Consider the following 26653-nt stretch of genomic DNA (forward strand, 5'->3'; position numbering starts at 1 on the left):
TCTGTGAGTATCCAATTGACCGAAGTTTGGACAGTCCCAGGGAACAGAAATATCGGGAGAACGTGAGTCAAGCTTAGGAGCTCCTATGTGGCTCCAAAATATAGTTTGATGGCGCTTCTAAGCTCGCTGATAAGCGCCAGTCACGTTGGTTCGCGTTCCTTTGCGCTTCGAAGCTTTCAGGGCGAAACCAAAATATATCTGGACGCCGCGAGAAGCAAGAAAAGCTCTGGTTTGCGCGCGACGCTGGACAGTCAAGATGAAGCGTAAGCAACGGGAGATATCCTCGGATGAAGATCCTCTACAATCAGAGCTATCAACTACTCCAAAGAGACCCAAACAAACGTCCCGAAAAGATAATGAGTTGAACGGAACTCCGACGAAGCACTCCGCTCCTGACACACCTTCAGGCCAACTGAGGTCTCGATTGACCCAACAAACGCCGAACAAGAATGTGGATTTTGCTCCTGATTCAGTGTCTCCCCTCAAGACACCAACAACGAGAGCCCTGTTTAAGACACCCACCAAGCTAAACAGTGTTGACAACGGAACGCCGAACGGAACACCATCGCGGATACGGAATGCTGACAGGTCAGCTAGGAGGAAAAGTGCAAGGGTGCTGCTTGATCCCAACGAAGATGATTTATGGGATGGCAGCAATAAGCTGGCGCGAGAAATTTGGGATGTACCCTCTGACGACAATGCGGTACCCGAAGTTGATACCGTTGCAGTGTTGGAAACGAATACGCACAAAGAGCCAGATTCTAAGCCGGAAGACGCAGCTAAAGAAGTGCCTAAAGAACCTCCAGTCACTCCCCGGAAACGAGGCCGGCCCCCGAAGGCTCGAGGGCCTGAAGACCAAACACCGAAAACACCAAAAACACCCAGGACACAAAGGAGAAATGAACGCGTTACGACACCCGAGGGGGATCTGCCACCACAGGAGAAATATTTTTTTCAGACTCGGACAGGACCAGTACAGACATCTAATAACACTATGGCTAAGTCGTCCCTGCTTACTCATGAAGAGTTTTTTGAACAGCTCGGAAAGTACAAGGACCCGCTGCAAGAGGAAAAAGATTACTTACTGGAGCTTCATGAACGTTCCTTTCCACAGTGGCATTTCGAAATGACTGAAGGATTCAATGTGTGCATATATGGATATGGGTCTAAAAGGAAACTTGTCCAAAGATACGCGGATTGGTTGTATGAACATTACAGTCAACCCCCGGAAATAGTGGTTGTGAATGGATATACACCAGATATTACCATCCGATCTATTCTAGCAACTGTTGCAACGGCTATTTTAGGCCCTGATGATACCTCAAAGCTAGGCGTTCAGCCGAATGACGTGTTGGAATCTATCCGTGCGGCTTTGCTTAAACACCCCCCCCCACAACCGATAAGAGTTCTCATTAACTCCATTGATGCACCGCCGTTGCGTCGTGCGCAGCAGCAGTCGCATCTGGCTAGACTTGCTGACATACCCCATATCAATATGCTGGCAACCGCTGATACTCCTAACTTTCTAGTGCTTTGGGATATTACCCTTCGGGATAAGTTCAACTTTGTATTTCATGACTGCACCACGTTTGCTTCATACGATGTTGAATTAAACGTTGTAGATGAGGTGCATAGCTTGCTTGGGCGTAAAGTCCGGCGTGTTGGCGGTAAACAAGGTATCGGATTTGTTTTGAAAAGTTTACCGGAAAATACACGCAAGCTGTATCGACTATTGATTACGGAAATCCTTATGATGCTTGGGGACAACCAAGACGGCGAGGAAGAGGATGAAACCCAGGTTGAGGCCGATGATCCTGAAGAAAGTGACACCAGAAATGGAAAAGTGGCAGCAATAGAATGGCGAGCTCTTTTTCATAAAGCGTCGGAGGAGTTTATTTCCTCATCTGAGATGATGTTTAGAACGCAGCTGAAAGAGTTCTATGACCATCAAATGATCACATCAAAGCTAGATCCCAGCGGTGCAGAACTTCTCGGTGTTCCTCTGTCACGCGAGGAAATAGAAAGCATTTTGGAGGACCTTGTCATCGACGGGTGAGAGTGAATAATAATAAACATTTTCTCGCTACTTATGATACCCTATGGTCTCAATTGTAACGATATATAAATGATGTATATATAGTAGCCATGAAGTGCATCGTGTACCCAACAGATGGTAAATAATGCACGTTTCTTAGCTTCTCCAACCGCAGACCTGAAGACAAAGGAAATCTATATGGGCATAGGTCTAAAGTTCACCAAAGGCAGCCATCGCCAGAGTTGTTCCAAAGCTAGCTTTGAAAGGGACATTTTCATGCGTCATCTTTCGGAAGTCAACGGATTTGATGTGCCTCTGCAACCAGCTGGTTGGCAGGATGTCGTATCCTTTGGATGCGGCCCACTACCCAATCGTTAGCAACAGCCGGGACGGACGTTATTGAAGCAGCTGCGAGTAAAACACACCTCAATGATTATAATAGCAAGGCCAATAGAAAACGCCAGGGTTCTCAAGAAAATACGTAGCCCAAGCCCAGTGAGGACCCCAAGCGCACTGCCGAGGCTGATCTGACGGGCGGTCTCGGCAGTTATTAAACCACCGAACAATGTTTTCTGCTGAGATGATGGGCCTCCATGCTTGAGGGTGAACTCAGATACGGACGGGTGCAAAGGCCCAGATGCGTAATCGCAGCGTATGGGGGAACTAATTCTAGTTTGTAGCACCGAATAGGAAGCGCATAGCGGTACGGCAAACAGGAGCGGCCGACAAGCAGATCGGAGGAATTGGGAGGCCATTGTGGAGTTGCAGCGGTGTTCTATAGTGAGAAACAGCGGTTTAGGGGTTGTAGAAGCGAATCTCGGGGGAATATGTGGCTGCTTCACGGTTCAATGGCGTAAAAACCGTTGCTCTTCTAATGCCAATTTGATGGCTGTTGTTGTTGCCAGTTGTTGCTGTTGTTCCTTCCTTATTCCTTGTGTCGCTCCTTCCTTCTTTTGCTATGACGTCGGAGGGCGCGGCAAGCACGGACCATAGTTTATCCGCAGGTTCGGGTCCATTGCCCAATCAAGACATCCAGCGACTCGTATTCCAACGACAGCGAAGAAGCTCTCCAGCTCCATCCATTCTCCTTCAGCCATGGCGATACTATATTTATTAATAAGATCATTAGATCTGGAGGAGAGCTTGAAAGATTACATCTGATCTAGGCTGGTCCCGGTGCTTATATTTGCATGCTAATACAGAGAACCGACTCAACCGTCGATGAACCGGCAAATGCACTTGGTTGTCCAAGGGCAGCACAGCAGGGATTAAAGACAAGACCATGCACAACGCCATGTGGACGTCCATGAAAAGGATTTTACCCCTTGTTGTGTATCAACAAAGCCATATGGGATCTCGGCCCTTGCTAGATGATGTGTTTCGGTGAAAAAAGATGCTTCCCTAGTGCGGCCGCGGAGAAAATAGGCATCTGCGGAGAGATGGATACGAGGGAAACTTCCCTTATCTTATTAACTTCCGGGGGGGGCTATTTCAATTGCATCTAGACAACATATGTCATCACCTGTGGTACAAAAGAATGACACAAAGATGAAAAAGAAAACAAATAATAGCAAATCAATTGATAGTCCCCAAGGTCTTGCGGCTTACTCGCTATCCGCGGGTATACGGATATCCGCGGCGACTGTTTAACCATGGCATTCAGATTGCGAGCAAGCTAAGGCCATGCTCATATGACTTGCCCGTGAGAATGCTCCTACACGGAGTGCTCGCCATAAATTAATATATGCTGCATTTATCAGCGACGCCCTGCCAGTGACGAGAACATCCCTCTTGGATAGGCAAAGTCTCCAACAGCAAAGGGGGCTTTCACCTGCGAATTGGTCGATTTTGACTCATCCCTGGCCGTAAACTTTACCTGTTCCGCTCTTGAAGCTAAACTCAAAATCTTTTTATCTCTCTCAACCGAATTTTTGACTAACTGCGGGGGCAATATTCCATTTCTCCTTTCTCTTGACAGAATCCATATCTTCACCTCCCTCTCCCAGGCAATTGGTGTTAAATCTGCGTCGCCTTCACTTCACCTCGATATCCTCGCTGCCATATTCGTTTTTGTCCACATTGAATTAACCCCGCTACCAGACAAAATGGCACAAGAGCACCCCGCCACCGGCACTACCGGCGAGAATGGAGTCACTAAGGACTTCACTGTCAAGGCTGGTCTTGCCCAGATGCTGAAGGGCGGCGTCATTATGGATGTTATCAATGCCGAGCAGGTGTGTATATCTTGAACGTCCTATCATTTCATTACGATGCATATTTGAGTTACAAGTCGAAGACGGATATCATCAATGCTGACTCGGCATTTTGATCTGTAGGCAAGAATTGCTGAAGAGGCCGGTGCTTCTGCCGTTATGGCCCTTGAGCGTGTCCCAGCCGATATTCGAGCCGAGGGTGGTGTTTCCCGCATGTCTGACCCTGGCATGATCAAGGAGATCATGGCTGCCGTCACAATTCCAGTTATGGCTAAAGCCCGGATAGGACATTTCGTTGAGTGTCAGGTTAGTCAATTCTCCTCCGTATGAAGTATGGGGAAGGACCCGGGTGGACTGAATGCTGTGCTAACTCATAGCCAAGATCCTGGAAGCCGTTGGTGTTGACTACATTGATGAGTCCGAGGTCCTTACTCCAGCCGACCATATCTACCACGTCACCAAACACTCCTTCAATGTTCCATTTGTATGCGGATGCCGAAACCTGGGCGAGGCCCTCCGCCGTATTTCCGAAGGCGCTGCCATGATCCGTACCAAGGGTGAGGCCGGAACTGGTGATGTTGTCGAGGCTGTAAAGCACATGCGCCAAGTCAACACTGAAATTTCCCGTGCCAGATCCATTCTGCAGTCCGCGCAGGACCCTGAAATTGAGCTGCGCGCATTCGCTCGCGAGTTGGGCGCTCCATACGAATTGCTTCGTGAAACCGCTGAGAAAGGCAGACTTCCCGTTGTCAATTTTGCTGCTGGTGGAGTTGCCACACCCGCTGATGCTGCTCTTATGATGCAGCTTGGCTGTGACGGCGTATTCGTGGGATCTGGCATCTTCAAGTCTGGTGATCCACGCAAAAGAGCCAAGGCTATCGTCCAGGCAGTCACTCATTTCAAGGATGCCAAGATGCTGGCTGAATTGAGCGAGGGTCTCGGTGAGGCAATGGTCGGTATTAGCGTACGAGACATGAGTGAGAAGGAGAAGCTATCTGGTCGAGGTTACTAAATTAAAGGCTTGTTGACTTTTCTTTATATTAAATGGATTTAACACACCCAGATGGAACCCCCTAAATCAGCCTCTCTGAGCCATTGTCCCTCTATTATGTTTTAATATTCTGGGATATTGCGGATATACCTTTTGTGTTCTCCTGATACGAGTATTTTTATGAGTGGTGTGACCGGAAAATCTTGTAATGATGGAATAGCGTTTTCAAAAGTTGTCCCAGGCCCGAAGAAAACTGAGGTTCATTGATACAATACTAGATTATAGATAGACCCAAGGAAATAAGGAAGCCTCCTCTCCATACTGATCTATTGTCACTGGATCATATTGTTGTATACTATATTTAATCTCATGCATGATATATCATATACCCAAAAAAATCTGAACGCATCACGCCTAGCCAAACAGTGTTCATGGAAAACAAATGTCTCGAATATACACGCTGCAGGTGTAATTCAAGTAATAAATAGCCAATCACCATTGCATCTCACAGGCTCGTCTCTGAAACATGGCTCATATCATATCAAAATTGACCTCCCAGAAGAGAAGAGCGTACAAGATGTAAATTGCGAACAACGTTAACCAACCTTCGACTTCGACCCACCGACCTTATATTGGCTCTGAGGCCGCCGGGTCGGGGCACCTTTATCACTGGGATTTTTCACAGATCCCGCGTCGAGAATTCCACCATGTTTGGATTGTTTATCAGCCGGGCGTGTATCAGCGAAGTAGGCCGCGCCATCCATGAACCAACAGCAACCACAGCCGTTATCAGTGAGGCAGCATTGGGGGTTAGCGCCAACTGTGCAGAACCAGCCCGTACAAGGACCGTTGCAGAAATTGTGGTAGCCTTTCGTGGAATTTATCAGTATCCTTCCTTAGATGTTAATGATTGGATATGCTCTTACCGTCACTGCTACCACCATCACGTTTAACCGCAGACACCGCGGGGATGAAGCCAACCTCCTGACCATTTCGGACCTGGATAGAAGCTGGTAATACAATATTAGCAACCGTATTTATGAATATCAGGTTTATCACTGTCGAAGTTAGGCGGCATAAGTCACGTACTACTAAGGCGGGCCACTTGAGCTGGGTCTGGTGTAGCAACGGCAGCCACATGAGCCACGAACAGGGAGATAATAGCAACAGAGAATTGCATCTTGAAGGTTGAGGACTTTTGAAGACGAGTTTGGTGGTTTAGTTCTGATGTGGAAGCTGAGATGAGGTTGGATATGTTGATGATGATGGGAAGAGTATCTCAAATGGGCAGGGTACCAGGCCCCTTTTATAGAAAAATCTGGTATTCAACAAGCCATGATATCAAGGATCTAGACAAACCCCAGATTCGAGGCTGAGCTCCGTAATCCGGGGCAGAATGGGGTATATTCGAAATTATCTCATGTATATCCCCACCATAGCTCATTCATAGAAATGCTTCACACGACCAGATACTCAACTTATTCAAGGGGTATCAGATAAATCGCGCAGTCACTGAAACACGTCAATCATTGTATGCATCTCCACAGTGAATGGAAGTTTCGAGTATCCAAGAGTCGAAGACAGTTTCTAGATTGTTGGGTATTCTATAGCGCCATGTTTATGAGAAAGTAGCTAGTGGCCCTAGGACTATGCATAGCTATGTCCTTAACTACCACTTCCATGCAGTAGGTGGCCTACTCGCCGTCAACAACAGTCATCTCTTGCAAGCTGCTCATATTGGGTCCGAGAATATGATACTTCGGCCTTTGGTGGGCGGAATGAGATATTTATGCCGTCATGCCAAGGGCAGAGTGTTTGTTGGAGGATTGGGATGATAAAGAAAATGAAACAACATGAACAGCTAAACCATCGCTATTTAACTTTGATGGAGCGGACCGCAGTGCATCAGCCGTTATTACTTACCTATGGATCTGTTGGGGTATATGTTGGTAATATCTTGCATCTAAGTGCACAGCAACATTGCGCTTTACCCCGGACATCATACGAACTAGGCGTAGGATTAGGAAACGAACTTACAAGTCCTCAAATCATTACAGTCTACCATGCCTTCATCCATTCATTCGGTTATTCGTTCTTTTTTTGTGTAACTAACCATACATCCCGTGGGGTTAAACATTTGCACCTCATATCCCCGGCTTAACAGCATAGAATGGGAATTCTCTTTCATGATGTCCCGGTATCAAGCCTCGGTTATACGTATGCAAACCCTTTACCCCGGTTAGATACCCAGAAATTTTTGACATTTGCATTCGTCTGTCTTGCCCCTCGGAGAGAAATAATGGTAGAAAGAAACTTTTGTAAGTCCTGCTGTGTAACAGATGGTGCCGGCAATGACTGTGACGCTCCAGTGTCAGAGGCAGGAGCTTTGAGTGAAACATCCAGAGATGCCAGTCCATTGCCAAAATAGAGCCGAGCAGCGCCCTGATGTTTGAAGACAAATTTCTTAATGACCTCACAGAAATGGTCCAGATCGGAACGGGCACAGTTCCCAGCAATCTGGTGCATAACAGTTTCGCCAAGTACGCGAAGATAAGGGTCCAGGAATCCTGGAGGTTCGTTAGGCCGGGGAGGGCCCGTAGAGGCCCCGGTTGAGATTAGCCCAGCAGGCAGGTCGGTTAGGGATAATATGGCAGCCCAGAATGAGCAAGATGCGCGAAGAGGTAAGGGTTCAGGCCTCTTGAGCACATCCAGAGTGAAGCTAAGGATTGCAGGAAGAGGGGGCGGAGTAGTATCCACGTACTGCAGGTTAAAGAATTGCACATAATATCTTGGGATGAGACGGGTAAGGAAGTCTATACAGCTGTGTGCCGCTTCTGGATCATAGCTGTTGGCCGAGACTGTCAAGGTTTGTATTAAAGTAGCTGTGTGCAGGGTCAATTCCGTAACTTCCTGTTCAATGACAAGGGGGGTTGAAGACCGGGAGGCCAAAAATGCAGTAGCGGTAGCCATCACGTTAGAAAGACGAGGAGATGAGATATTTGTGGCCTTCACAAAGCGAACGGTTACTTGGGTTGGGAGAACATAAGGGCCTGGGTGCCTCTCAGTGTAACCAGCCTTGAGTACGTCGCAAGTCGCCTCAATCATGTAGCTCTCGTTGGGAAACTGGCCCACTAATGTGTCAAGGATGCAAATAACAGTTTCCGTAACAGATACTCCGAGAGGGTCATTGGCCCAGAATGAGTCGGATGCAGGCTGGGAATCGTGGGTATCAAGATCAATCACATCGTCATCTGGAGCGCGAATACCCCTTCCAATACTCGCCGTGCAACGCATTACTATTAAACTTCGCGCCAGACCCTCTTCATATTGCCCATTGCTCGCTTGTTGACAGGCTGCCTGTGCCTCTTGGAGTAAAGGGTTAAGTAATTTCAATAGAGCAACAGCTCTCTCTCTATCAAGTTCCGTCGCCTGGATGACCGCAGCAATTCCCTCTACAACACGCTCTAGGGTGGAGTCACTGAGTGAACTCTTGGTACATAGCTGGTGAAATTTATCGATAAATCCCTGGGAATGCATAGGGAGGAACTTTCGGCATGACTGACAGAGCGAGGAGATAGATCGTGAGGCCACTGGGTCGCAAGAAGGGAAATCAAGGGAGCTAAACAAGAAGTTCAACACCGGGGTAAGGAGCTTCCCATTCCTAGCAAAATATGGAGTATAATGGTCGATCATGTCGGCCATGGTTTGCCGTACCTTTAGAGGAATTTCCTTGTGACCGAAACATACTGACTGAAACACTTCTGAGCAGAATAGGTCGTCAAGAAGATGGTCGGCATGCTCGTTTTCAGCAACAGATTCCGCAAGGGATCCCAAACAATAGATTGCAACCTCGAACCCTTCCCAATCGTTCTTCGCAATTGAGTTCGAAGCCTGTTCCAGAATATGGCGAATAACGTCCACTCCTAACAGTGGATATACCTCAAGGAGGTACTCAGCAAATTCACGGCGGAAATAAACGAACAATCTCAACTCGTTGTCATCCCAAGTCTCGGAAACTTCGTGGCTTGGGAAACGTAGTTTGTCATAACCCTCAGTAATAACCCTGGCAAGCTTTTGTTTAATTTCTTCAGAAATCGCCAGTGCACCATCAAGAACCAGCTCGTCTATATCGCTTGCAACTTCAGTCCAAAATTCTAAAAGCAGAATAACGGCACAATCGTCGACCTGAGGATAGCCAGGCGCGTGGAATAATTTGTATAGTAGGAAGAGAACCTTCTCCCGTTTTTCATCAGATGGGCCGTTGATGATAATATTTGACTGGTCAAGTGCTGAGAATCGTAAAAGGAGATCCAAGAACTTTAAGGACTCATCATCATACTCACCGTTCATCAAGGCAATCGCATACTTTTCCCCAGGACCGACTATATAGTTTATAATGGCATCCATATGGTCCTTGCCAACTAGCTTGTACTGATTGGCAATTGTTTCTGCAAATAGCTCCATCACAGGCAAAGCTAAGGCTTCAATGCCAAAGAAGTGTGTGGCAAAGCCCAACGGTTTCTTTACTTTCTCGGCAAGACCTGGAGGATTGATTTTTCCATTATGGAAGGCTTGTAGCCATGCCTATTGTTGCGATCAGTACCAAAATAACAAAAAAGGTAGCCGAATCGGACACATAATACATACATGTAGTGTTTGAATAGATTCCTTGGCTACATCAAGAGAATGGTCTGTTACGTTTTGATTTGAGACACTACCCGCATTGTTTACAGCACGCTCAAACCCGTAATCGATTAAGTGGAAGACGTCATTAGTATTGGCTTGCAGTCGGGTACCAGATTCAGTACTACTAGATGCGTAAGCGGGAGTTATAAAACACGAAAGGAATAGGAAAAATGCTAACCCTTCGGTAAGGTATCGCGTGGATTCCTCGGCTAACGCAGTGCAGAATGACAGTAAAGCGACCAGACGTTCGTGGCTGAGAGCCGATAGCGCATGTACTGCGAGAGTAGGTTCCTCCGATTTATCTTCAGGGAGGTATTTCCCATTAGCCAAAGTCACGGTGACATGACGCACGCTGTATGTCCACGGTGACCCCGGCTTGAAAAAGAACGTGGTTAGTGTAGAGAAAAATTTTCTCATGACCAACGGTTTCTCTGCGGAGTCGATGAGCATCACGAAGCAATTCATCAACTGTGCAAGAAGTCCTAGCCGCTGCTCCACGTTGAGAATTTCCCTAATAACGCAATAGAAGACCAAATTAGAGTGGGCGACTTCTTGTACTCAGGGTATGACAGATGTCTCACCATTCCTGGTTAATTTTCATCGTAAGGGTAAGAGGTCCATAGAACCTGATCTTTGGATCCTCGCATCCTAGAAAGCCATCCGCTATCATCCATCCTGCACTCGACTTCTGTAATTTTAGCAAGCGCTCTTGAATGGTAGCCACTTGGCTAGCGAGTCCAGGGGTAGTCAAGTCAATCGCAAGCTGTAGGAGATAAGTCTGTCAATAGGAAGGCTCAAGATGCATTAAAACAAGACGCTGTATCAAGATATATTCAGGACATACCTGTCTAGCCTCAAAAATCAGGGCATCAATATCAGCTTGCTGCATAGTTGACCCCTCTGGCTGGTCCATCCTGAATGCTATCTCCAGCAAGGTCAGAATATTTTTGTTATTGGTCTTCTTTTTTCTTCTTTTGGTTAGCTCTCCGGATAGAGAGAGAGAGAGAGGGAGAAGAGTGGTTCTGGCCAGGAAAGCGGATTTCGTAGAAGATATTCTTGATTTTGTTATCAAAAAAACAGTGACAACAAGTGTGCTCCTGTGATAGACAGGAGTCAAAAAGTTATGATGGTTATAGAAAGAAAGAGAGACAGCCACAGTGAAAAGGTCAGTCTCTCCCACAAACAAGGAAGGGAGGAGTGAGTAAAGAGAGTCAATCAATCAGTCAATCAGTAATGATGGAGACAGCAGTAATAAATAATGTATTAGTAGCTTAGACCGCACCAGTTGCGCCAGTCAGAGGTTGCACCACAACAGCAGGGTTGGCCAGGAGATGGCTGGCTTACCAGACGTCCAGCAGAGGGAGATTCAACAGTAGTAACAACAGCACAGTACTGATGATGGCCGTTCCATTCTCTAGACATGGCATACTCCACGAGAGAAAGAAGAGTACTTGCTAATAGTCTGGTACATGAGTGTATATCTCCTTTTATATAAGGAACGCATGGCTGCCTAGCTGCGGGACAGAAACTGGCTGGATAAATAGCATTGTTCGCTGTTACTTGGTCAAAGGAGGGGCCCCAATTCGCTTCACCGGAGGTCAGGATAGCAAATGGAGACAATGGCTCCGTAGCGGGCCTTTTTCTTCTGGTATATCTGAAAGCTACCAACGCCGGTTCATCGGGTCAGGCCATCGACTGCACCACCGCAATAAAAATACTCGCCTTCAGCACCGAAACTTGTCGTGAAGTCGAAAATTCCCTAAAGCAGAAAAAAGCGACGTCGAGCGACGAGATGGTCACGTGGCGTTGAAACTTGCAGGCCAAAGGAATAAAAGGCCGACATCAACAAACAAACTCAGCGCGCAAGGAGATACAAACATACAAAAGTACACAGCAGGTAACTAACTACCTAGCTAGCGATAGCCAAACTAACAAGCGGACTAGTTAAAGTAACTAACTAGTTAGCTGTCTGGCGAGCTCGTTCCGGCCCGAGGGGAATCGCCTTCGTCGAACGACCTGGTTATCTCTATCGCTGAACTACCCGCCCCCTGCATACTTTTTACCAACCAGCCGCTGCCGGGACAGCAAGAAGCCAACCCAAGCAACACAAAAGACTAACAGCGAAAGGTCACAGCATCTTCTCCGCAGCCGCCCTTGCATGCGGATGATCCCCCCCGGACACGAAACCACCCCTCGCTCCCTCTATAAAGAACCCCTCGTCCGCCCGATAAATGACCATCTTCCGCCCTCATCTCCGGTTTCTCTTCAAACCACACTTCCTCTACTTCCAATCTCCCACCGGACACTCCAGCAGACCGTTGTCTACCTCTCAGATACTCCGCACTGCTCTCGATATGCCGCCACCACCGGTTGACACGACCCAGCGTCTCGCAAAGCTGCGAGAGCTGATGGCTCAGAACAAGGTCGATGTATATAGTATGCAATTCAGATACACCATTAAAGCTCCCTTGATAATAACAGTCGTATACTCATTCTTCTTTCTTCTACTCCTCGCCTTAAAGTTGTGCCTTCGGAAGACAGCCATCAGTCGGAGTACATTGCTCCATGTGATGGGCGTCGAGGTTAGACCTGTCCCTCCATAAAAGAATACCTACCCGTAATACCAGCCGGCAGACGCTCATACGTATCACTGCAGCTTTCATATCCAGCTTCACTGGCTCGGCAGGATGTGCCATCGTCTCTATGAGTAAAGCTGCTCTGTCTACAGACGGCAGATACTTCAGCCAAGCTGCAAAACAGCTCGATGCCAACTGGATCCTGTTGAAGCGAGGTGTCGAGGGTGTCCCAACCTGGGAAGAATGGTATATCTGCCCCTGGTATCGACTTTTCCGGTATAATGGTTGACAGGCTGGATATAGGACCGCTGAGCAGGCCGAGAACGGCAAGGTTGTGGGTGTTGACCCGTCACTTATTACGGCAGGTGAGAATCTACAGTATGCGTCTCTTACAAGTGTCATCGTGACTAACTGTATGTTATAGCGGATGCACGAAAGCTTTCTCAGACGTTGAAGACCACCGGAGGCTCCTTGGTTGGAATTGATCAGAACCTGATTGATGCCGTCTGGGGAGATGAACGTCCTGCACGGCCTGCCAACCAAATTACGGTACAGCCTGTTGAGCGCGCGGGAAAGTCATTCGAGGAGAAAGTGGAAGACCTGCGAAAGGAATTGACTGCGAAGAAGAGGTCTGCTATGGTTATTTGTATGACGCTAGATCTATTTTTGATCAAACATATACTAACAAACGCAATATAGCCACCTTGGATGAGATTGCATGGCTCTTCAACCTCCGTGGAAGCGAGTAAGTTTCTATATAAATGGTATCTTTCACTTTATACAAAAAGCCATGCTGACTGGTGTAGTATTCCATATAACCCCGTCTTTTTCTCGTACGCAATTGTGACGCCCTCAGTTGCGGAACTCTATGTCGATGAGAGCAAGCTGTCTCCAGAAGCCAGAAAACATCTCGAAGGCAAGGTCGTTCTCAAGCCATACGAGTCCATCTTCCAAGCTTCCAAAGTCCTCGCCGAATCAAAGGCATCGGCTAGCAGCGGTTCCTCTGGGAAGTTCTTGTTGTCTAACAAGGCTTCGTGGTCTTTGAGCCTCGCCCTCGGTGGGGAACAGAACGTCGTTGAGGTTCGAAGTCCCATCACTGACGCCAAAGCCATCAAGAACGAAGTTGAACTGGAAGGATTCAGAAAATGCCATATCCGAGACGGTGCAGCTCTGATCGAGTACTTCGCCTGGCTTGAAAATGCATTGATCAAAGAAGGTGCCAAGCTAGACGAAGTAGATGGAGCCGACAAACTCTTCGAGATCCGCAAGAAATATGACCTCTTCGTCGGCAACTCCTTCGACACCATCTCTTCTACCGGTGCTAACGGTGCTACCATTCATTACAAACCCGAGAAGTCAACTTGCGCTATCATTGACCCGAAGGCTATGTACCTGTGTGACTCTGGTGGCCAATACCTTGATGGTACTACTGATACTACCCGAACTCTCCACTTTGGAGAGCCCACGGAGTTCCAGAAGAAGGCTTATGCACTTGTTCTAAAGGGACATATCAGCATTGACAATGCCATTTTCCCCAAAGGAACCACCGGATACGCCATTGACTCGTTTGCTCGACAGCATTTGTGGAAGGAGGGTCTGGATTACCTCCACGGCACCGGTCATGGTGTTGGCTCATTTTTGGTACGGGGTTTCCTTTTTCTTTTTTTTTTCTTTTTTTATTTTTATTATTACTTCTCTTAGGCTAACACATTCTCTCTAAGAACGTCCATGAGGGACCTATGGGCATAGGAAGCCGTGCTCAGTACGCTGAAGTTCCTCTCTCTGCCAGCAATGTTCTTTCCAACGGTAGGATTTCTGCATCTCATCTTTCTTGAATCACTACTAATTGCAAAATAGAGCCTGGATATTATGAAGACGGCAACTTCGGCATTCGTCTCGAGAGTAAGTTCAATGACTGCGTATTCTAGTTTTTTCATACTGACGGCCTCTTTAGACCTCGTAATCTGCAAGGAGGTCCAGACTGCACACAAATTCGGCGACAAGCCCTTCCTCGGATTTGAGTCCATCACCCTGGTACCTTTCTGCCAAAAACTCCTTGATGCTTCTCTCTTGACCGAAGCTGAGAGAAAGTGGGTGAATGATTACCATGCGAAAGTCTGGGAGAAGACCAGTCCCTTCTTTGAGAAGGACGAGTTAACAACCGCCTGGCTAAAGCGCGAGACACAACCTATTTAAATGTCATTTGGCGGCGTCGTGTGAAGCCCTGCTATAAAAGCCTGTATATACGTATCAATAGTGAGACCGGATAGGTTCAGAAAAGCAGGAATGTGCCAAATAAAAATGTATTCTCTCTGTAGTTCCTTGGCCGCTAGAGTTATGCGGATATGTAGGAATATTATTTTCTAGGGGATAGGTTTCTGGTAACCGTGACATGATGAAGAGAAATTTTTCTCGAGTTTATATTAGGTGAACGAAGGAGGCTATCAAAACCTACCGAAAGAGTGACATATACAACTAGTCGATAGACAAAAACATGTTAACCGTCCCATGCATCCGAAGCCATGTAACAAAAAGGGGAAAATTTTGTTCATCGGAATTCAAGACAAGGAAATCCAGAATTCGCCATGCATAAATCAATCAACAGCTGAAAAAGTTGATTCTATTGTCCTTTTTCCTTGCAGCACCAATCCAATGGTTCTGCACTAGGACTGACTGAGATTGTATTTGACTTTCCTTCTCTGCGTCAACATCCAACGCCTTCGCTGCGGCTGAAAGCCGGAGCCAGATATACCGTGATATAAACCATGCAAGTACAGCTGAGACCAAAACATAACCCAAAGTAGGTACAAGGGAAGTTGGAAGAATGTTGAAAATATAGGGGTCGAGAATGAGGTCGACGAGTACTGGTGGAACATCTGCCATCAGTCCTTTGTCAGATGTGAAGTAGTCTGCAGCTGCATCAATGACAAGATACAGTGTCACCCCAGCGGGACGGACCGAGGCTCCTCCTAGTGAAGTGCTGTTTTTGTTACGATAAGCCTGGATCTCCGAGAATTCAGCTAGGGAAGCCAATAGATTTGGAGACTGGAGTATCTCAGATGGTTGGTGAATTGATAGAATGAATTCAGTCGGTTGCTAGAGGAAGTAATCAGCAGAGCTTATTATAGCTAATTTTATATACGTGGAGATAATAGAGTGGTTACTGGCGTGGAATACTTACTGTTGCTAGCCAGCATACTCGAACTTCATAGCGCTGTCCAGGAACCAGCCCTTCGAGACGGTACCACGACCTCTTCCCAGAAGGAGCCATATCAGTTGGAAATGCAGCTTCAAGGTGTTCCCTGATGCTCGGTGCTGAAGGTGAAAGAGCCTTTAACTCAACGTTTAAAAGGGCGGACTGAGCCACGTCCATGTTTGGCGATATAAACATCGTCTTCTCGACGTTTGCCAGCACAAGGCCGACAAAGCCACTGACTAGCCATAGCGTAAACCTCATATTTTATTCTCAAAAGTACAATGATGTTCCTTTAGTCCTGTTTGTATTGGTATATCCGTAATCTCGATTTCACCTGCTCAAATGCCCCAGGTATACAAACGATAAGGAAAACTCCTCTTGGCTCTGCAGCGGGGTAGAGAAAGGTATTATTATATCCTCCTAACTGATATCATCCACGGGATCTTCCTTTGGATTGTCACTAGCCAACTTGGTAGCAAACGAATGGCTCCAATGACAAGGCGGCGCTCATGTGGGATTGGACTCGAGCAGCCCCAAAACCATGCACAAGCCAGCTAAGCTGCAGCACCTCTTGCAGCAAGCGTCAAGCCACCAGAAGGCAGAAGGCTATACACTGCCAGAGTGAGCCGTAAAGGTCCTCACGGCCGACAACTCGGCCTGGTCGACCCCGGTGGTCTGGTGGCTGCTTCAGCTGCCCAGTAAGCCCTTCCACTACTGCCTGGCTGACAGCTGTCCCACCACACGAACCGGCCCTGCTGCTCACGCCAGCGTCGCACTCATGTCGAAAGGGAAAGGGTCGTACCACAAATGGGCGATATGTCATATAAGAACTGTCTATGCGGTCTCAGTATCAATAGTAGCTGTCACCCAGGACGAGTAGACGCACGCTCGTGGTAGGCTGTTGGTCCCCGTTGGGGAGGTTAGCCGGGGTCGGGGCGCTTCTCCCAGCGCGCGCTTATTTTCCCTCCAGCCCAGGAACCGCCGGGCGAAAAAAAAAAAAAAAAAAAAAAAAAAAAAAAAAAAGGGAGCCAATGACACAACAGCCGCCGTTTTTTTGTTGACAAAAGGGGAGAGAGGAAAAAGATAGAAAGGAAAACAAGACTCCCTCGCTGCGCACGCTCACTCAGTCAAGCTTGAAAGGGCCCTCAGAGATACTACAGAGCACCTGTCTGCCGTCGAGGAGAGTAGAAGCTTTTACTCCGTACTAGGATTGCCCATCCCACCTTTTGAACCCTGCCGTTGGTGTCCTTTTTCGGCCGTTTCAGCTTGGGCAGCAATCCTCGCATTACCGGAGCAGAGCCTCCCCTATTACTGTCAACCGTGGGGCGAGAGACTCGCTTCATTTCTGCTTAAACAACATTCCCCGAGAGCTTTGAGACTTCCAGTGATTCGCCATGAGAGAGGTTATTTCTTTGAACGGTAATACATACATGAACTTGGGCTGCAGGCTCCCGTGTTTAAGACGATCTTAGATCTGTTTGCTGACATTGCTGCCTCGTTAAAGTCGGCCAGGCCGGTTGCCAGATTGCAAACTCCTCGTGGGAGGTATGATATTAACCTCATGTCTAGACCTATGAGACTAGATAACCTTGTGGATTTTGATTGTATGGACATGCTGATCGTCTGACTGTCCCGGTCTTAATAGCTATATTGCCTTGAACACGGACTCCAGGTACCTACTACCCGACCTCTCCCTCGACACCCCGAGTCTCTCTGTCTCTCTCTGCCTCTGTTGAATCGCATGAGAATCGTCTCCTAATATGTCAATGTCCATTATTATAGCCTGACGGTTATCTGACTGAAGAACGCAAAGCCGAGAATCCAGATAAGGATACCTTCCATACTTTCTTCTCTGAGACAGGTAGGTCATGCTTTCTCTTCCATCCAATGGCTACCAGGCCCTTCTAACAGACTTTTAGGAAGCGGTAAATATGTTCCCCGAACGATATACTGCGATCTTGAACCGAATGTGGTCGACGAGGTGCGGACTGGTACCTATCGCCAGCTCTTCCATCCTGCCCAGATGATCACCGGAAAGGAAGATGCTTCGAACAACTTTGCTCGTGGACACTATACGATCGGCAGAGAGATAATTGACGATGTTGTGGAAAGAGTCAATCGTCTTGCTGAGAACTGCGATGACCTACAGGGATTCTTACTCTTCCACTCCCTCGGCGGTGGTACGGGTTCAGGTTTTGGTACACTTCTCCTAGAACGTCTGGCCACCCACTTTGCAAAGAAGAGCAAGCTTGAGTTTTGTGTCTACCCAGCTCCCAACCTGTCAACTTCGGTAGTCGAGCCGTACAATTCGGTACTGGCTACAAGCTCGACTATGGAGTTATCGGATTGCAGCTTCCTCCTTGACAACGAAGCCATCTACGATATCTGCACGAAGCAGCTCACCATTGAACGGCCAGGATTAGAAAACTTGAACCGTCTCGTTGCACAAGGTTAGCAGATTGAGACTTGTTTTCAATTAACGAGCTAGAAAGAAACAGCTGACATTTTTAAACAGTTGTATCTTCGGTTACGGCATCTGTCCGTTTCGGTGGCTATCTTAATGTTGATCTGGCCGAGTTCCAGACCAACCTTGTTCCGTTCCCTCGTGTTCATTTCCCCATGTTTGCCTATGCACCCATTGCACAGGACTCCAGGGCTACCCATGAAACAAACACTATCCGCGAAATGACATTGGCCTGTTTCGATCCAAACAACCAGATGGTCAAATGTAACCCGCAGAACGGCAAATACATGGCAACCTGTCTGCTTTACCGCGGTAACATCATTCCCAAGGAAGTCCATTCTGCAGTTGCTACTGTCAGGGCCAAACAGACCATCCAGTTTGTCGACTGGTGTCCCACTGGTTTCAAGATTGGTATCTGTGATAAAGCTCCTGAGCACGTGCCAAACGGTGACATGGCAAAGACGGACCGTGCAGTGTAAGTCTGAAACGAATCCCCGCCCCCGTAAACGGATGGTGGAAGAGGAAGATATGAAACAACAGGAAGCAACTAGGCTAACATCGTCATAGGTGCATGCTTTCGAATACAACTGCCATCGGAGAGGCATGGACGTCTCTCTGCCACAAGTTCGACCTTATGTACTCCAAGCAAGCCTTTGTTCACTGGTTCGTCGGCGAAGGCATGGAAATGGGTGAGTTCGCTGAATCTCGTGAAAATCTAGCGGTCCTGGAGCGTGACTACCAGGAAATCGCCCACGCCGAGGGTGATGAAGAACTTGAGCAGGAGTACTAATCAACAGCACTCCAAATCAACATATCACTAACCAACTCCCCTTTTTCCTGTTGGTCTATCACTACAATAAGCACAGCCCTCTCTCTGTTCGGCTCTCTGGCCCATAACAACTAATCTCCAGACGCTAACCAGCCGAAGACACGGCTCTCTAATAACCTGCGTGCTGTTGCTCCTGATGGCTTGATGGAGAGGCGGAATTGGGGGTGCTGGTTGTCAATCCATACTATGTCCTCGATTTTAGGGAGCGTCTCCCCGGTATAATATGTTTTTGTTGTCTTCTCTTTCTCTGGAGGTGCAAGGAGTTTTTTCCTATATTTTGCATTTCTTGAGTAGAGTCTCTTTCCCTCCCTACGTGCAAAATTTCTTTTCTAGAACCGGTAATCCACAGCAAGCGTTTGAATATATAAAAGACAAATTCTCCTTCTCTCATCTCTCTCTCAATCTTCCATTCGCGGCTGCTTCACATGATGATGTAATTATTAGGTAATTCAACGTTCGGCGTTAGTTTATCCGAACGCCGCGCGCCTCCTGATTGGCTGCAGCGACCTCGTCAAGCTCTCCCCCCCAAAAGCAGAACGACGACGACGAGGTCGACGACGACAGACAACAACTTCCCAAAAAACACCTTCAACGCCTTCATTTCTCGCTGCTGTTACGCCGCCGAAGAGCTTGTCTCCTTCGTTTTGCTCCGCTCTCCGTTTCTACGCTGCGACAAACACTCCTGCTCTGCTGTTTGCTGGTTATCAGGGGCACCCCATCCATCCGTTGTTTGGGCTGGCTGATATAACTAACAACGCAGCCTGCGCGCCGCCGCCCTCCCGACATTCGCACATTGTACGATATCGTTGTCGAGCGGGGTACTACTCTCTCTCTCTCTGGGCTCCTTGCAATATTGTCCACTAGAGGGAGGGAGATACTGGCATTATGGCTGACTGTAAGCTCTCTTTCTTGCTTTTACTCCGCATTTTCCGACTGTTCCTATATTGCCGGTATTTTACCTACCATACCACCGCACAACACCTTGACTGACTCGTTTTGATATTGAACTATATAGCTGCACAACATCCTAATTTAAACCTAACTCCCGAAGAGAAGCGAGTGTTCTATCAATTGTTCCAAACCGCAGATAAGACCAACTTGGGTGTCATCACCGGGGAAACGGCGGTTTCGTTTTTTGAGAAGACGAACTTGGCTCCTGAGACTTTGGGTTTGGTTTGTCATTCTTCATCTACCCAGGACACACGAATGGACCTGTATAGCTAGAGAAAGAGGCTAATCTTAAGTTCAGATATGGCAAATTGCAGATACACAGAACCGCGGGCTTTTAACGCCGTCTGGGTTTGGGATTGTGATGAGATTGATTGGTCATGCGCAGGCAGGCCGACATCCAACAGAGGAATTGGCATTACAGCGTGCGTCTACACGATTTATACATCTACAGTTACCGGGAGGTGCCACTTACTGACATATATTGATTGTATAGCTGGACCGCTACCTAGTTTCTCTGGCCTCAACATAGACGTCCCAACGGCTACAAGTCCACCTCCGACCGGCCCACCTCTTAGAGTGCCACCGCTAAACCCCGACGATGTTGCGAAGTTCTCCGCGCTTTTTAATAAGTCAGATACTCAAAACGGATATATATCCGGTACGAGACGTGTTTAGCCACTGATACTACCTCTTTGACCAATTGCTGACCATAGTATAACAGGAGAGACTGCCAAGCAAATATTCGAGAGAGCTCGTTTACCAAATGAGATCCTAGGCAGAATATGGAATCTAGCTGATTCAATGCAGCGCGGTGCCTTGGATGCTACGGAGTTTATAATTGCTATGCATCTTTTAACCGCCTACAAATCGGGCGCTTTAAGAGGGATACCCCAGTCCCTTCCACCGGGGCTGTATGAGGCTGCGGCGCGGCGAGTAGTTGCCCGGAACTCGACTGGCTCTCGGTCCATTCCAGATGTGCCGCCAGTACCTGCAATCCCAAAGCAATTTAGTGGTTCAGGCCATGTTCCCCGTGCACAGAGCCCCTTAAGCCAGGTACACACAGGAAATGACTGGCTAATCACTCCTCAGGACAAAGCCCATTTTGATAATGTGTTTTCAACAGTAGATAAAGCAAGAACTGGGTACATTAATGGAGACCAGGCTGTTGGCTTCTTCACTAATGCGCGACTGCCAGAAGAGGTCCTAGCACATATCTGGGATCTATCAGACATCGACTCTGATGGTCAGCTGAGTAGGGATGAATTTGCTGTTGCTATGTATCTAGTGCGACAGCAGCGGACAACAAAAGAGCTGCTACCACAGACCCTGCCCCCTAACCTAGTTCCCCCCAGCATGCGACGCTTAGGTGCTCGTGCCATTCAGCCCCAGATAACAGGAGCCAGATCGGCGTCTGAAGACCTTTTTGGTTTGGATGTGTTCACAGCTCCGACACAGGTGGCCCAGTCTACAGGAGGCTCTGGCTCTCAATTCCAACCTCCTTCTTCACCCACGCGCCAACCGCCATCCTCCACATTTAAACCCTTCGTACCGGCGTCTTCCTTTGGCCAGAGCCTAGGACCCATTGCCGCTGGCCGCCCGGCACCAGGAGCCCAAAATACCACGGCCTCTCCATCGGACGATCTCCTTGGAGACGCGGATCCTGAGGAAAGTAAGAAACTGACACAGGACACTACCGATCTTGCAAATCTTTCTAACCAGGTTGGTACGCTTTCCAAAGAGATGCAAAATATCCAAACCAAGCGCAGTGCTGCCGAACAGGATAGTGGTCAAGTCGAGCAACAGAAAAAGGATTTCGAGGCCAGACTTTCGCAGGCTCGAACAATGTATGAAAATGAAGTGAAGTCACTCAAGGCGCTTGAGGAACGGCTAGCCACCTCGAAGGCAGAGGTCAAGAGACTCGAACAGGAATTCTCCCTTATCGAAGCCTCCCGACGCGACGTGGCTACTCAGTACAATCAAATGGCTGCAGCACTGGAAGCCGACCAGCGCGAAAATGCCTCTTTGAAGGAAAAGATCAAGCAGGCTAATGCTCAGACAAGCCAGCTAAAACCACAGCTGGAGAAGGTTAAGTCTGAGGCCCGCCAACAAAAGGGACTGGTAGCTATCAATAAGAAACAGCTTGCGACTGTTGAGGCTGAACGCGATCGTCTCCAGGAAGAGCTCGACCAGTATAGTCAGCAAAACGAAGGGTCAGAACGAGACGCCGCTGCTCCTGGCTCCCATAATTCACCATTCGAAAGCCCTGCCGCGTCAACCGGCAGTCAGGCAAAGAACCCATTCTTTAGACGTGGAACCGGCGTGTCATCCCCAGGGGCCCTCTCTCCCCAGGCTACCGGTCAAAAGCAGCAACCAAATGATAACCGCAGTGTTTTTGACAACATGTTTGGATCCTCTTTCGCTCCGTCGTCTACTTCTACCCCACCCCCACAAACCACCTTCAGAGCCGCGTCCCCTCGCAGTGGAGCATCCACCCCCGATGCCAGCAGGGTTGCAAGCGGTTCCTTTACCCCTTCAACAGCTTTTGATACTCAGTTTGGGGCTGCCGCTGCTGAGCCGCCGGCGCCACCGCTCTCGAGGCAGATAACCCCAAATAATCTCCCTCTTGGAGGTCACGCAACATCCGTGACTTCATCCAACAGACCTTCCCCACCAGCAAGTCGTTTTGACACCTCAGGTGTTTCAGAGGCTGATGCTCTAAGAAAGCAATCCTCTCCTTTTGACGAAGGGCCTGGAGATGAGGCTGCTGGTGCTGCCGATGATACCACAAAGAGCGGAATAGAGCCGCAGCCAGTTGTTCCCGGCGCATTCCCAACAAACAGTACGCCACAGCCTGAAAACAAGAAGGAAATTAGCTTCGATGAACTCTTTAGCGGTGTGGCACATGCCAGATCTCCGTCTCAGAAGGCCTCTGATTTTGAGGAAGCATTCGCGTCCATGAAGAAATCAGGTGGGAAGACAGAGGGCGAGAAAGATAAATCCAACAGCTCTGCTGCTGCTGGTAGCAACGAATTCCCCCCAATTAGGGAATTTGACGACGACGATGATTCTTCTGACGATGACCACGCCGGATTTGACGATGATTTTGCCCCTGCCTCTCCTCCCCGAGATACCACTTTCTCTTCACAAGAATCATCGAAGGATGGAGCTCAGAAGTCTAGCTTCGCTCCCACGGACTCATTCAGCAAGCCTCTTTCTCCACCGCCTGGACCAGGTGCCCAGAATACCCCTCCCGAGTTTAAGGGGTTAGTCCCAGGAAGACATGATCCGACCGCAGGGGGCGATGCACCCCATTCAGTGGAATCAACAACTAAAGACCCAATCATTGGAGGCGTCCCCCAACATGATGCTGCCAATAAGAAACCAACAAACCCTGACTTTGAAGCGGCTTTTGCCGGGCTTGACCTAGCCCCAGCTCAAGAAGTTGAAGATGATAGCGATGAAGATACCTTCGAGAGCCCATTTAACAAGGACGCGTCTAACTTTGATATGTCGTTCGATACCGCATCTGGACAACCCAAGCCTGCAAACAACTCCAGCAATGCAGATTTCTTCTCCTTCCAGCCAGGCCCTGGCACAACATCTTCCACTAACAACAAATCTCCATTCACCAGCGAGGCCCCCTCTGCTGGTCCAGCAAAGAACGCTAACTCTAACCATGACTGGGATGCTCTGTTTTCTACCCTTGACTCAACTAAAGCCGCCGCTGCCGCAAACATGGACGGTGCCAGTCATGCCGCAACCGAAAACACTTCAGCCATGTCGTTCCCGCAGCCTCCCACTCAGAACAAACCCGCCGGATGGGCCTTAGATGCTAGCACAGGTGAAGATGATATGATCCTCCAGCGGCTAACCGGTATGGGCTACCCACGCGACGAAGCTCTTGCTGCCCTGGAGAAATTCGACTACAAGCTTGATGAAGTAAGTAATCTTTTATGATTCTACTCCAATCCTCATACTAACAACATGTCTAGGCAGCTGATTTCCTCGCTTCAAAATCATGAACAATTAAATGCCTTTCTCATTGCCGTTGGCACGGCCTCTGAGTGAAAATAGTTATCAACATTCCACCCCTCGTTCTCGAGCCATGACACACCTTCAGAGCTATGTTTCATTTGTCTCCCTTTGCTCTTGACCGAAGAATACTTCAATTCCCGCCATCAACGTACATACGTCTTGATATTTTACTTTCCCTTTTATTACCTTTGTTGTTCGCACGCGATCGCGATGTTTGATTCCATTCCTTTTCTCATATCTGCGCCTTGTAGCTTTAATTCTAACGACCTTTCAGTTAAGCATATATTTCTTACTTTTCCCTACTCACGAATGGTGTTTCCTGCGCCGAGGTCTCTTTGGCTTCTTTTGTATAGATATTGCGCTTGTATATGTACAACCCTGTGTGCCTCGGGGACTATCCCGTATTTTGTTTTGCTTCTTCCTTCGTCTACCAATTATCAAGATGATGTCAGTGTATTGAGAGTTCGAACCTCGTTTTCGTTCATGCCCTGAACCAAATACCGTATATAGTTAAGGTACGGCCCAGGAGAAGGAACCATGTTTACAGGGAGCTAAGATAAACCGGAAGTTTACCCGTAAGGGGAAGGTTCATACCTGATTTCATACAGCCAACCTTGCCGATATTTTGTGCTGTCCACCAACCAGAGTCACACGGCACCATGCATAAACGAGCATTGACGACGTGGAATGGTCAGGGGTGAAAGAGTTACGATGGGACAAATGCTAGACAGCAAACATACAAATGAAGACTTAAAGAAGTTCCCCTATTAGCATCGCGTTAACACGCATAGAGAAATCAATAGCTAGACTAAAGGCTGATTATCAACTTAATGGGTATCATATATTATAAGCACCGATGTAAACTCTTGCGGCTCGAGAAGGGCATTCGTAACTGTCAAGGAAAAAAGATAAAAGATAAAGGACAGAACAGTCGTTCAGTTAACTAGAGCCGAGAGCAACCTAGACTGCAGGTTGCTCTTGGCCTCCGGAGGACCCTTTGTTTCGGTTGTTAATCATAGGCATCACGTTGAGTACGAACGTAGCAACGAAAGCCGCCCTATAAATACCAATGGTCAGCGGCAGGCCTAGTTAGGGTCGAGATATAGTTATCTAACGGAAAATCACCCACCATTCGAAAGCACCAAAAGCTATAGCAGCCTTGACCACGCTGCATACTGTACACTCTCCAATATTACTGGTATCGACAGCCAGGGAAATGAAGGCAGAGAACCAGAAAAGAACAGTGGCTGCCTCAACACCGAGAAGCGCATACTGGTGAGCGAGCGCTGGGAAGAATTTGGGCGAGAAGACGATGAATGGCAAGGCGATGAAGAGTGTCCAGATGCTGTCGAAAAGTAAGAAGTTGGCACTGTCGAGGCTTCCGAATACAATTCTTTCGCGGACCCAGTTAACAACTATTGTTCGACGAGTTAGTATTGCGTGTGGATAGTTATGGTTGACCTAGAAAAGTAGTTAAGGAGGTACATACAGTATGCGATCAGCCCCAGAGTAACAACGGCCAGAAGGGCCTGGATGCCGCGAAGGATGAGGATAATGTTATGCATGATAACGGGCTTTTGTAGACCTGACGAATTTGATATAGAACTGCTAGTCGAAGGATTTTGGCCAACTAAAGAAGTTGGGTTTGCCTTGGTTATATGCACCAGTAGCCTGCAGAGGTGAATAGAAAGCAAGAAGACCAAGATTCCAAAGGGGGGCAGTGAGAAATAAATATGAGTTAAATAGCTGGTAATATGACGTCGGCTCGAAAACGTATGAAGAGCAAAGAGCCCACTTGTGCTATTATTAGATGCTTTAACTAGCAAGCTTGCGATGGGGAAGGGCTGAGATAGATCAAAATGGGCTAAGCCATCCACCTTTCACACATAATCAGGCGTCCACATTTTAATTCGCAGCCTACGAGCACGAGTTGTATTGGACCGGACGCTCGGCTGAACGAAGTTGGAGCTCTGTCACAATCGCGGCTCTTGGTGACAGGTAACAAACCCAACGTCAGGGCGGGTCAGGATGTTCGTTAGTTAGAACAATCAAGCTAAAAACCCTTAACACTAGAGTTGCTAAGTTTGCTCACAGCCTCGTTGATAACGACCCTTTCCGTGCTGCTGTACAAAATCATCATCGATGTTTGTTTGGTGCCTCAGTATGGAGGTGTTGACAGACTCAGTATTTGTCATGTTAGTTAACTGGTTAAGGTAGTTATCCTATTACCTTGCCCTGCTGGGCCTCGATAAGCCTCTGGTTAGTTATGAGGGGCAACTGGACAGGCCAGGATACAGTTAGTTTGTGCATCGTGTTTCTATGCAGGGTGCGAAGTGGCTTGCCGTAGCGGGGAGACGACGGCCCGCACTTCACGAGAAAAATGAATCTCAGGATTTCACTCTCTGAGGCCTGAACACCAGTTGCTGCCCGTGATAAAATATGGACTTATATCCGAACACATCCCCAGTGGTTCCACGACCGAAGCCGATGAGGTTGCTGGTTCTGGGACTACCGCGTACTGGTACCACATGTGTGTAGTTATATACCCAACTGCACCACACTTAAGATACATACCTAACTAATGTTGGAAGTCAGCTATTTGCGCCGCCCTGGGAGTTCTGGGGTTCAATCCGTATCATTATAATGAAGTGTTAAAAAACAACAATAATAAACACTT

At 47.9% G+C, this 26653-nt stretch overlaps 10 protein-coding genes across 15 annotated transcripts; 5 read left to right on the forward strand and 5 right to left on the reverse strand.

The window, feature by feature from the left end:
• Positions 1–256: 256 nt before the first annotated feature.
• Positions 257–2056, forward strand: TERG_07766 (uncharacterized protein; the record flags this gene model as incomplete). The annotated part of the gene is made up of 1 exon (XM_003231418.1): positions 257–2056. The coding sequence occupies one exon, from the start codon at positions 257–259 to the stop codon at positions 2054–2056; it is 1800 nt and encodes a 599-aa protein (XP_003231466.1).
• A 189-nt stretch (positions 2057–2245) lies between these two features.
• TERG_07767 (uncharacterized protein) lies at positions 2246–2790 on the reverse strand (the record flags this gene model as incomplete). Its single annotated transcript, XM_003231419.1, has 2 exons — positions 2246–2398; positions 2461–2790. 2 exons carry the CDS (start codon positions 2788–2790, stop codon positions 2246–2248), a joined length of 483 nt encoding a protein of 160 aa, XP_003231467.1.
• Positions 2791–4140: 1350 nt separating this feature from the next.
• TERG_07768 (pyridoxine biosynthesis protein pyroA) lies at positions 4141–5260 on the forward strand (the record flags this gene model as incomplete). 2 transcript variants are annotated; one of them, XM_003231420.1, is made up of 3 exons in its annotated part: positions 4141–4269; positions 4372–4554; positions 4631–5260. In XM_003231420.1, 3 exons carry the CDS (start codon positions 4141–4143, stop codon positions 5258–5260), a joined length of 942 nt encoding a protein of 313 aa, XP_003231468.1. The 2 variants fall into 2 exon arrangements, with proteins under 2 accessions (XP_003231468.1, XP_047607353.1); XM_047750467.1 differs by lacking the exon at positions 4141–4269 and having other exon boundaries at positions 4408–4554.
• A 575-nt stretch (positions 5261–5835) lies between these two features.
• On the reverse strand, positions 5836–6419 carry TERG_07769 (uncharacterized protein; the record flags this gene model as incomplete). The annotated part of the gene is made up of 3 exons (XM_003231421.1): positions 5836–6107; positions 6166–6249; positions 6329–6419. 3 exons carry the CDS (start codon positions 6417–6419, stop codon positions 5836–5838), a joined length of 447 nt encoding a protein of 148 aa, XP_003231469.1.
• A 1031-nt stretch (positions 6420–7450) lies between these two features.
• Positions 7451–9703, reverse strand: TERG_07770 (uncharacterized protein; the record flags this gene model as incomplete). The annotated part of the gene is made up of 1 exon (XM_003231422.2): positions 7451–9703. One exon carries the CDS (start codon positions 9701–9703, stop codon positions 7451–7453), a length of 2253 nt encoding a protein of 750 aa, XP_003231470.2.
• A 2453-nt stretch (positions 9704–12156) lies between these two features.
• TERG_07771 (uncharacterized protein) lies at positions 12157–14336 on the forward strand (the record flags this gene model as incomplete). Its single annotated transcript, XM_003231423.2, has 8 exons — positions 12157–12361; positions 12448–12507; positions 12582–12747; positions 12805–12866; positions 12926–13147; positions 13201–13246; positions 13308–14142; positions 14223–14336. The coding sequence occupies 8 exons, from the start codon at positions 12157–12159 to the stop codon at positions 14334–14336; spliced, it is 1710 nt and encodes a 569-aa protein (XP_003231471.2).
• Positions 14337–14853: 517 nt separating this feature from the next.
• On the reverse strand, positions 14854–16611 carry TERG_07772 (uncharacterized protein). The gene is made up of 2 exons (XM_003231424.2): positions 15683–16611; positions 14854–15597 (listed from the first exon to the last, which is right to left on the reverse strand). The coding sequence occupies exons 1-2, from the start codon at positions 15956–15958 to the stop codon at positions 15100–15102; spliced, it is 774 nt and encodes a 257-aa protein (XP_003231472.1). The 5' UTR covers positions 15959–16611; the 3' UTR covers positions 14854–15099.
• A 153-nt stretch (positions 16612–16764) lies between these two features.
• Positions 16765–19743, forward strand: TERG_07773 (tubulin alpha chain). 5 transcript variants are annotated; one of them, XM_003231425.2, is made up of 7 exons: positions 16848–17116; positions 17202–17242; positions 17343–17369; positions 17480–17558; positions 17617–18147; positions 18213–18636; positions 18729–19743. In XM_003231425.2, exons 1-7 carry the CDS (start codon positions 17092–17094, stop codon positions 18949–18951), a joined length of 1350 nt encoding a protein of 449 aa, XP_003231473.1. In that variant the 5' UTR covers positions 16848–17091; the 3' UTR covers positions 18952–19743. The 5 variants fall into 5 exon arrangements, with proteins under 5 accessions (XP_047607356.1, XP_047607355.1, XP_047607357.1 ...); XM_047750468.1 differs by having other exon boundaries at positions 18213–19743; XM_047750470.1 differs by having other exon boundaries at positions 16765–17369.
• Positions 19744–19875: 132 nt separating this feature from the next.
• On the forward strand, positions 19876–23963 carry TERG_07774 (uncharacterized protein; the record flags this gene model as incomplete). The annotated part of the gene is made up of 6 exons (XM_003231426.1): positions 19876–19885; positions 20006–20163; positions 20240–20363; positions 20435–20599; positions 20663–23880; positions 23934–23963. 6 exons carry the CDS (start codon positions 19876–19878, stop codon positions 23961–23963), a joined length of 3705 nt encoding a protein of 1234 aa, XP_003231474.1.
• A 973-nt stretch (positions 23964–24936) lies between these two features.
• On the reverse strand, positions 24937–25541 carry TERG_07775 (uncharacterized protein; the record flags this gene model as incomplete). Its single annotated transcript, XM_003231427.1, has 3 exons — positions 24937–25033; positions 25106–25391; positions 25466–25541. The coding sequence occupies 3 exons, from the start codon at positions 25539–25541 to the stop codon at positions 24937–24939; spliced, it is 459 nt and encodes a 152-aa protein (XP_003231475.1).
• Positions 25542–26653: the final 1112 nt, after the last annotated feature.

Source organism: Trichophyton rubrum (assembly GCF_000151425.1).
Source record: "Trichophyton rubrum CBS 118892 genomic scaffold supercont2.11, whole genome shotgun sequence".
In the NCBI taxonomy this organism is placed as follows: domain Eukaryota; kingdom Fungi; phylum Ascomycota; class Eurotiomycetes; order Onygenales; family Arthrodermataceae; genus Trichophyton; species Trichophyton rubrum.

Coding starts and splice junctions, on each gene's coding strand:
- TERG_07773 (XM_003231425.2), top strand. CDS start 17,092: ATGAGAGAGGTTATTTCTTTGAACG. Junction 17,243..17,342: donor TTGCAAACTCCTCGTGGGAG/GTATGATATTAA, acceptor CGGTCTTAATAG/CTATATTGCCTTGAACACGG. Junction 18,637..18,728: donor GCAAAGACGGACCGTGCAGT/GTAAGTCTGAAA, acceptor ACATCGTCATAG/GTGCATGCTTTCGAATACAA.
- TERG_07772 (XM_003231424.2), bottom strand. CDS start 15,958: ATGAGGTTTACGCTATGGCTAGTCAGTGGCTTTGTCGGCCTTGTGCTG. Junction 15,598..15,682: donor GAGTATGCTGGCTAGCAACA/GTAAGTATTCCA, acceptor TACTTCCTCTAG/CAACCGACTGAATTCATTCT.